The sequence below is a fragment of the Belonocnema kinseyi genome, chromosome 9 (genome assembly GCF_010883055.1).
Source record: "Belonocnema kinseyi isolate 2016_QV_RU_SX_M_011 chromosome 9, B_treatae_v1, whole genome shotgun sequence".
Classification (NCBI taxonomy): Eukaryota; Metazoa; Arthropoda; class Insecta; order Hymenoptera; family Cynipidae; genus Belonocnema; species Belonocnema kinseyi.
The window spans coordinates 17,892,728-17,903,111 of NC_046665.1; the positions used below are offsets into that span (position 1 = coordinate 17,892,728).

The following is a 10,384-nucleotide window of genomic DNA, read 5'->3' on the forward strand; positions in this document are numbered from 1 at the left end:
TAAAATTTTTCACATTAGGACTTAGTTATTTATAATTTTTTAGAGTAAATTACTTGTTTATAAGTTTTTTATTTATTATTAGTAAGTAGATCAGAGTTGTTAAAAGATCTGGAGAAGTTACGGAATTTAACAAAAGTGTTTAATGAATCTGAAGAAGTCGTGGAATTTAAACGTATGACTGGAAATCCTGGATGTCATTAAATTTTGAAAAAATGACGGGAACTTTTTTAATCGTCTCTATTTAAAAGTCTTACTCATTTAGTATTTTATAGCGAATTCTATATTTGAAGACTGGGAAAGAAAACTGAAGGAAAAGGCAAATATCAGGCGAAGTTTAAGAATTAGTAAATGTAAAGAAATGGAAGATGCAATGGGAAAAGCAGAAAGAATTGGAAGATGTTGAAGAAGAAATTAGTGAAATGATTAAATTTTGATAAATTTGTTTGTAGCAAATCTTATTAGTTTCTTGCGATCTAAGATTTTTATTTTAACTGTTTAGATTAATATTATTTTCAAATGTAATCCCAATATTTGCATAGATAGTTCGACTATAATTGTTCTTAACCCTCAAGACTTATACCTCTGAAAAATGACATATTACTTACATGGGGTCAAACTGACCCTGGCTGACTTTGAAACGTCAAACTGATTATATGCATGGTTTCAACTTTAAAAAATGCACATACGCTATTTAATATATAGAAATTAGATCTGATTGTTTTTTTATGGAAATTATTTCGAGGCGTATAAAAAATTCTGAAAATCCTTTTCAAATTTTAGCCTGTAGTTAATTTTGGGGTATTTCTGAACCCCATGTAAGTGATGCGTGTTTAAGTAATGACAAAAAAAAATATGGTTATGATTACAGAATACTTTTTTCACTTTGATAAAAATATTATTGAAAATTGTTTTGACTTCCATTAAACTTATTGATAAACCATTATCATTGCATCATAATTTGTTACAATTCAGTTTAACGGGCTGAATTATAAAAAAAAAGTAGACCTGACATTTTTTAAAACTTTACGTGAAAAACCTGGAAAAGTCACGGAATTTTGTAACCAGACACTTGTAGCAACCTTGAAGATGGAATTTCAAGTAAAATGACTAATTACACAGGCCCACAAAAAAAAGTTGTCTGCACGAGACAAGTAACTAGGCTGAATATGGCCTTAGAATTTTCCCTACACGTCTTAGTTTTCCCCTAGATGCAAAAAGTAGGGAAAAGTCCAGAGATTTTCTAGTCACAGGGCATACAAAAAATTTGTCAGTACGAGAGAAGTGGCTAGGTTACTCTTATGGATTTTGAGTTGCTGAATCCAAATCTGGCCTTAGAATTTCTTCTGCACGTTTCAGTTGCCCCCTAGATGCAGAAAATAGGGAAAACCTAGGGATAGTCTGGATATTATTTTGATAATACCAGTATACGGTAGAATAAATGCAGTGGTGTCATATTCTTATGTGTTGGGACTCGTAAAGACCAAATTCATACACAAAAATTACCTAGTGTGCTTACCGTTTCCACAAGCTAGGATAAATCTAGTGCAATTGAAGGTCTTGCGCAGCGGCGGACTGGCAAGGACCCTCAGGGTGGGCGCCCACCCTCGCCCCTGTTGGTGTGGCGCCCCTAAGGTCACTTGGACGCCCATAAAACAGTTTCGTGTACAAATATATTTTTATAAAGAAAGATACTGAAAAATTAATTAGGCAAAACCAAAAATCTTCCCATCTGGCATTCAAAAACTCACGCCCGTACGCGTGTAGATTTTCTATTGGTAGCAGTGAGATATTATCGACAGTACTTTTTTTTTCAGTTTCCTATACTACTGGATTAGCTGATTATTAATTGATAAAGAAAACAATATTTGCCAGAAGGAATTATACATGTTTCGCTCTTTTATTGACATATAAATCCATTGATAATCATTACATGTTTTAATAAAAGTCGATTGAATATTATTAGAAACCTTCAAATTACTAATTTATTAAAAACAATTGGTAAGGAACTTCAATGAAACATTTTTAAACACACTTCATGTTTTTAAATTTAATACAGTACAAAAGTGCAAATATTTTTATTTTATTTTGTATCAGTGGACGGGTAAAACCCTTTGGTGCATATAAACTTACTAACTAAAGATAACGCTTAAATCTAAGTAAGAGGTATTCGAAAGGCTAGAAACGCTGCGGTTATAAATTGCGTTTCTCACCAAGCTTCTGAACTGATTTGCAGTTGTGTTAGAAAAGTCAAGTTGGTTGTTACGATTTATTATAAACGGATTGGTCTCAGCAAATTCTAGAGATCACGGAATTTGCTCCGTAATTTATACGGTGACGTGTTACATAAAATTAAGATTTCTTTTTACGGAGCGACTTAATTGGTGCAATAAGCTTCATTTCAGATAGAGTCGAAGGACATTTTATAATATTGTTGACAATACCTTGCAAAAAACAGAGGTCACCCAAAGGAGGATCACCCAATTGCCTTGCCGCAAATCGGAGGAAACGGTTTTTAACCCATTCAAGCATAGTTTTGTGAACGAGGTATTACGTTGACCAGATGATGAGCCGTATTCTAAGTCTGGTCGAACGAGAGAAAAATACAAAATCTTAAGTGTAAGGGGATTCCTGAATTTCAAGGCATTTTTCGTGACAAAGCTCAAAGGTCTTAGAGATTTACTCGCAGCCTTAGAGACTTGATCCCTGTAAGTAAGCTCAGAATCTAGAATTATCCCAAGGTGTAGCACCTGAGTGACTGTAGTCAGTTCGACCCCTCCGATATTGTAGTTATGGAATATATTGACTTTCTTCCTGGAGAAAGTAATTGCTGAGCATTTTTTTATATTAATTGGCAGAGGATTCAGGGTGCACCATTCATGCAAGCGATCGAGATCATTTAGAATTTCGATGCAATCTAGATGGGAGTGAACTGCAAAAAACATTTCAAGGTCATCCGCAAATAGAAGAAAGAAACAATCTAATAACCCCACTTATATCGTTAACAACAAAAAAGGAACATGATTGGACCCAGGTGCGATCCCTACGGTATCCCAGATGTGGATAAGAAATCTTTTGAGAAACTGCCATTGACTCGAACTGATTGCAATCTACCCTCCAGATAGAACAAAAGCCAGGAGAGCACATTGGAAGAGACATCCATGGCTTTAAGCTTTGCCACGAGAATACCGCGGTCGACTTTGTCAAAAGCCTTCGAGAAATCCGTGTATATCGCATCGACCTGCAAGCCCGTTTCAAGAGATTGTGGTAAGTAATGCGTATAGGTACACAAGTTTGTAATCGTAGATCTACCCCTCATGAAACCGTGCTGTTCATCGATCATGGTATTGGCCGAGGCTTAGTATAGTTTATCACAAATGGTACACTCGAAGATTTTAGGGATGAAGCTGAGCCGAGTAATTGGCCTATATACTCTTACATCGTGGCGGTTACCTGATTTAAAAATAGGGAAAACTATGCCCCTTTCCCATTCCCCAGGAAAGTAACCCTCAGTGATTGACTGATTAAAAATTAGATATAACGGATGGATCAGCGAAGAGCAACACGACTTAATGAGGGAGGGGGGTATCCCATCTGGACCGGGCCCTTTATTAGCATCTAGTTTACGCAATTTACAATAAATGTCGTCCTCACTTATTTTAACATTCGAAAAATCTATGGAATCGCATGAACTGAGTTGGGCGTCACTTAAGCCTGTCGGATTATAGACTGACATGAAGTACCTGGAAAAAAGTTCGGCAATGCCCTCTCTAGTGTTATACTCTCTCTAGTAGGTTTCGCAATAATTCAATTCTCAGATTTAACAATGAAACTATTATAACAGGAGTCAGGTTGGATCTTACATTGCGCCCTGAGTTCTGAAAAGTGTCGCTAGTCAGACAATCTACGAGACTGCTTATAATTTAAGTGAGCCACTTTCTTAGCTATGACTAATTGTTTTAAGGTGCCGGTAAACCATGGGGGAAAACTAGACGGTTTAATGCTTTTCAGGGGTACAAAGTACTCTATCGCAGTTTAAAAGTACGCGTAGAGAGTATCGACAGCCTCATCTACAGATATGTCAACTCACAAATAGCCCTAGTCGACATTAAAAAGAAATTGGCCAATCGCAATAGTATTTGCTGCCTTAAAGTTATGATAAGTATAGGGATGGTCTAGAAGAGTTGAGTCGCTGACTTCACTGTGGACATTTAGGTCAAAAACCAGGGGCGGTGGTAATTATCGATAGGTAGAAGGGGATTGATTGCCGCAGTTAATTCAGTAGGGTGGAGCGTTAGTGAAAAGTAAATCTAAAAGGGACCCATGAGTCTTTAAGATGCTGTTCACCTGTTCGAAATTAGTATATGTAAGAAAATCAGAGCTCGTGTTAAAAATTTCAACATGCATGAGAGATGAAGTGAACTTTGGGACACATTTATGACCGTGGTTAGAATTTATATTTCAAATCACGTAATATTTACAATTGCACCTGAATATGAATTTATGACATCCTCGAATATATCGCATAGTTCGATATATTTATTTAAACTTGCATTTGGGGAAATATAAACTACGCCAATAATGTGAGTAACGGTACCGATAAGGAATTTCGTCAACACGTGCTCAATTGTGTTTACTGATACAATTTAAAGTACTGACAGCGGCAATCGAGACCCCACCACGATTGCTGTCACTGGTTAAGATATTTCCATCACATCGAAAAACGTCATAACCAAAAAACCCCAACGCAGCGGTATCGGTTTTATCATAAAGCCATGTCTTAGTAAAAACAACAATATTATAACAGCTGAGGGGAATAGCTTGTCGCAATTGATGCTAACTCCTTCTTGGCTTCTGTAAGCTCTTCCATATGTTCCTTCGTTCGATCGAGCGATATCCATATTTTTTCAGATGATTTACTGTATATTTGAGGAGAGACTTGCTCGAGCACCCCAAATAAGATAAGCTTATTTTTCCTGACAGCTCTTTGCTCTATCTCGGCAAGGCAATTTCGGATAATACTTTTTTTGTCTAGGATTTGATGAGAAGTGTCGAGGGTATGGAGGTTTGCAATCGTACCTTCAGCTGCTATCATCCATGTTTTAAGATCCTTAAGTTGTTTTTCGGCATTATCAAGTCTTAATATGGTATGGTCAAATTTTGTTGAGAGACTATCAAATTTCTCAGAGAGTGAGCTGACCGAGGTTGAGACTAAATCTAACCGGGGCTCTTCATCAGCGAAGGCTTTGTGTATTATGCGTTCAACCTCGTTGGCAGTAAGAGCAGCTTAAGCCGGTTCAGGCATTGTAGGAGAGCGTGATCTAGGTCCACAGCACTTAGTAAAAGAACCGCCATCGAGAACCTTTATTCGTTAAGCACAGGCAGGGTGGTATGGGGCCTGGCATCCTGGACACGGAACGTCATCAACCGCAGAACCCTTACAACCACGACAGGTCTTCTCGACGTTTAACAGTTTAGGAGACATTCCTACATAGCACTGATAAACGCGCGCGTTTTGAGGTTAGGTATGCTGAAAACCACTACAAAAACAGATACGCAAGTCTGAAGGAAGGATAAGTTAATAAAAGCAATCAAGCACGTCCAAGGCACACTTTCGTTAAAAAATTTCTGAAAACAAAGCACTTTCGAGTAGAAAATAGGCTACGGATGTGCAGGAAGAAACTTTATTAAATAATATAGCTTTTTATTTAAATCTGTTTAATATTATATAAATTGATTCGATATTCGAGATAAGTTTTATTACATATTATTTGAGTTTAAATAAATTTTTCAAAATTATCTTCGATCGATTTCAAGAATAAATATCCTCAATCATTTTTTGTTGAAAAATTGGCTATTAAAATCTTGAATTTAAAATTATTGACCCATCTTTAATTATTTCTACTAAATTTTAATCGTCTATTTGCAGCAGGATAACCTGAATGAATCGTTTTAGCAGAATTTGAGTAAATTCTTTTGCATTGGACTTATTTAATACATTTTTTTAACTATCTAATAAAAGTATAGCATAGTTTTTCTAAATATTGGAAAGTTTGGTTGTTGCTTCATAAATAAAATGTTGAACTTTTTCATAGTATGATTGTTTAAGCTGAAATTAAAAATGTTGCATTAATCAGTTCTTATCAATGCAGGTTATACCATATAAATGATTGATTTTTTATCTTGAAAATACTTTAATCTTAAAAAATGTACGCCAATAGAAGAATTAGAATTTGGAAATAAAAGTAGTAGTTCATAATACTTTTTAATAATCTGACATTGCCATAATTTTGAGATGAGTTTTTTTGTCAAAATATTTAAGACTAGGGTTAGTAAAGAATGAATGACGATGATTTAAGAAGTTAAAATTACTGCCATAAATTATGATTAATTTTCACTAAATTCAAATGATATTATTAACTCTATTGAAAAAATCCGATCCTAATTCAATCTAAAATCTAATCTTAAATCAGATCGACAAATTAAAACATGATTTAGGGTGAGATTTAAGATCAGATTTTTAAGTAGGAATGTTATTTTTTAAATTTTGTATCCCGAAGTTTTGTAAGAAGAAAACCGGATTAAATTAAGTTTAACAGAATAAAATTACAATTGATGATATTTTTTAATTTAGGTTTCATGAATTGCTCATACACTGACATAACTGCATAAATCGTATCCTCAGTTTAAATTTTACTGCAATGAGGGTAATATAAATTCAAAACTCATTACTGTTTCTAACAATAACTGAATGTTTAAAGTATGATAAAAATTGAATAATAAATATGTCTTTCTATGGTGCAACCGTTAATGGATCCTGGTAAACGACCAAAAAAACCGAGTGGAGCTGAAAGACGTAAAAAGGCAAAAATCGATGACTTTAAAAATTGTGGAAAAGATCCAAGGCAGACCAAGTTAAATTTTGATTTCCAAAGTTTATTGTATCTATCCGATGCAACTTCCTCAGTGTCGTCTAAAGTATTCGAGCCAGATTGTGAATTAACGTTAACAGGTGGGTCGGTGGATCGCATATGTGAGAAAAGAGAATCATCGACTCAACTCGTGGCGCGGGTCGTTCGATTCAGTGTTCCTACGAACTCGGTTACACGTGGAGCTCTATCGCAACCGAAACGCCTCGGTGGCAAAATCTAATTCGTATTCCACCAATTCATACGTGAATTGGGATGTTCGTTTAACCCCACCGATTTCTATCCGTTGGAATCGGAATGAATCTCGTCTTAATTTCACCAAAACAAACCGCACGAACGACCTCGCCGCGAGTGTTGTCATATTGTATGATAATTCAAATAAATCTGGGTTTTTTTGTGTCGTAATAGGCTTTTTTCTCATAATCAGTGCCTTTCATTTCGAATTCACCCAACTTTTCATATCAGAACCGAGAGTTATAGGGCCAGGATTTTAAGAGTTCTTTTTAGTTTCGCGATCAGAAAGTTAAACAAGTTGCCGAGTCACCGACGGCAAGGCAATTCAAAATTTAGCCATTATGGGAAAGAGGAAATGTTGATCGAAATATCGAGCGACATGAAACTGACTCTGGTGCAAACTTGAAAGCAACAGAAGTTTTCTTTTTGTTTTCAAATAGCAGGTCTTTGAAAAATATACTAGAGAAAATAATCTATCTCTTCGTAAACATCAAGTTGCTGAAAGAAGAAACATTCTGAGAAGAATCATAGACGTAATTCTTTTAATCGGGCGACAAGGAATTGGTTTCAGGGGTGTAAATAATTCAGAAGCTGCCTACTGTCTAAATGATTCTACTAATCATGGTAACTTCCTAGAAATTATTAAACTTCTTTGTAAATACGATAAACCTCTTGGAACCCACGTTGCTCTAGCGATTAAAAAGAGTCAAAAGAGACACGAAGATTATTCAGATAGCAGATGTTGAGGATCTTTAATAACTTTCCTAAGTAAAACGACAATACTTTCGTTGATTAGCATAATCGGTAAAATGATGAAAAAAATCCAAAGTGCAGAAAGTAAATGAAAATGGTGGAAAATTTGGTTTGAGTTTAGATTCTTGCCAAGATGTTTCAGTAATGGAATAAAATTCTTTCGTTCTTCGCTGTGTTGTAGATGTAGGAGCTGTGGAACGATTTATTGACATCTTTGAGTCACCTGATACGACCGGTGAAACGCTGTGCAATCAACCTACTTCTGATTTAGAAGAGCTTGGTTTGTCATCAAATAATCTTGTCGGTTACTCTTTTGACGGTGCTGCTAACATGGCAAGTGTTGAAAAAGGTCTACAAGGAAGATTAAAGCGTATTTTACTTTTATCAGTCTACATTCATTGTTGTGGACATCGGCTCAACTTAGTCTTTGTGGATACTTGTAAACGCATCGCACCTGCAACTGACTTGTCTAGCATTGTTCAATCAACAGCAGTTTTCTTATCAGAGATTCATAAGAGATTGGATTATTATAAAAATGCATCGGCAATTGTATTTACTGGCGTTTCTAAACTAAGAGTTCTGGTTAAGAAAGTACATGGAACAAGATGGTGGATTAAAAGTAAATCTCTCACTCAATTATTTGGTCAAGAATCTCTTTTGCCAATTCTCATTTTCGTGCTGGAGACCATTATTGATGACACATCCTTTAAATCAGATGTAAGAAGTACTGCTAACGGACTTCTAAATAAATGGTCTATGATGGATACAATTGTGGTACGTATGGCATTCCATCAAATTTTCATGCGCATCGCATGATGTTTGAACTAACCAGCTTAATTGCACGAGATGGTGTACCAAAGAATGGTTTAAAAATTCTTTGTCGACTCGTAAATATCGATGATGAAGTAGACGTCGAGAGTCGACTATTGTCCTTCGCAAAGAATTATGATAGATTGAAAAAAAGCATTGGAGTAGAATTGCGACCTGAAGAAACCGGAAGCAGAAGATAAAAAAAGAAAGAGTGCAAAGGATGTTTAAGGTGCCCTTATAGCCTATTGTGAAAGTATGGGTTTTACCGGGCAGCGTATGACAAGTTGTGCCGGGTATATCAGGGGGCTTTAACTTTTTCATGTACGTTTTTGAGGCCGTACATGGTAATGACAGTAGAATGAAAACTGACAGAAGAGCTAGATTATGACGAGATAATTGTCGAACTGGCAGCAAAGTCCAAAGAAACGTACAAATTATTACATGTATAATATTTTAGTTTTACGATATTGATGGTTTGAGAATAAATAGAAAATGCACCAAATTGGTGTGGTAATTTTTAATATTTTGTTGTTAAAAAAGCGCCCCCAAACATGCTTCTCACCCTGCGCTCAGACATCAAGTCCGCCGCTGCATATTTTTATTAATTGCTAGCAATATAACCCCTAACATGCGTAAGTATAAATATAATATCACAGATGTATTTTGCAAGAGTGAAGTTTTGCGAAAATTTTGACACGATTTGACAAAATTACTAGTTAAAAGCTCAAGTTTGGAATATTCAAATTAACGAAATATATCTTGTACAATCAAGACTTGCATTTAAATATTATTCCAGTTTTTCAAAACAGTAAAATAATAATTTCGTTCCATGACATAAGGACATACACACCCTGCTAATAATTGATTACTAAAATTTATTCAAAATAAAGTTTTATTGTTTTAAAATATTTTCAATAAATATTGGATAGCTCAATCATTCATATCTCAATCGTCTTCATATGAATAAATTTGAATAAAGTTTAATTATATTTTATTAATGAATAAAAATGAATGAAATTCAATAAATTTTTTATAAATAAATAATAAATGAATAATCTGCTGTCCACCTTTTTTTCGTTTTTGTAATTTTTGTTTGTTTGTTAAAAAAGCGCCCCCAAACATGCTTTCCCCTGGGCTCAGAGATCCAGTCCGTCGCTGGTCTTGGGCATGGTATGCTAACTTATAAAGCAAAAAATAAGGAAAATGCTATTTCCTCTTCAGTTTTGCGCTCTCAATCTAAATTTGAACACTAAATTTTTCGAGCTTTTACCATTTTCTTCCTAGATGCAAAAAGTAGGGAAAAGCCTAGGGATTTTCTATTCCTACAGGCCATAAGAAAATTTGCTTGCAAGAAACAAGTGACTAGGCTAACCTTATGGATTTTGAGCTGCTGAACTTAAATCTAGCTTCATAATTTCTCGCCCACGTCTCAATTTTCCCCTAGATGCAGTAGATAGACAAAAACCTAGGGATATTCTGGACGTTATTTTGATAATACTAGTATACGCGAAAATATACACATGGATGTTAATTCTTAAGTTTCGCGACTTATAGAAACTTAATTTGTACACAGAAATTCTCTGGTGTGCCTTCTGTTTCCCCTAGCTTGGGTAATTCTAGGGAAATTGAGGGTCTTTCGCATACTATATAGATTTGTATGG

At 35.2% G+C, this 10,384-nt stretch overlaps 1 protein-coding gene across 1 annotated transcript; it reads left to right on the top strand.

Annotated features, from left to right (window-relative positions):
* Positions 1-7,969: 7,969 nt before the first annotated feature.
* On the top strand, positions 7,970-8,923 carry LOC117180434 (zinc finger MYM-type protein 1-like). The gene is made up of 3 exons (XM_033372932.1): positions 7,970-7,997; positions 8,095-8,687; positions 8,774-8,923. Exons 1-3 carry the CDS (start codon positions 7,970-7,972, stop codon positions 8,921-8,923), a joined length of 771 nt encoding a protein of 256 aa, XP_033228823.1.
* The last annotated feature ends 1,461 nt before the right edge of the window (positions 8,924-10,384 follow it).

Coding starts and splice junctions, on each gene's coding strand:
- LOC117180434 (XM_033372932.1), top strand. CDS start 7,970: ATGATGAAAAAAATCCAAAGTGCAGAAA. Junction 7,998..8,094: donor AAAAATCCAAAGTGCAGAAA/GTAAATGAAAAT, acceptor GCTGTGTTGTAG/ATGTAGGAGCTGTGGAACGA. Junction 8,688..8,773: donor CTATGATGGATACAATTGTG/GTACGTATGGCA, acceptor GGTGTACCAAAG/AATGGTTTAAAAATTCTTTG.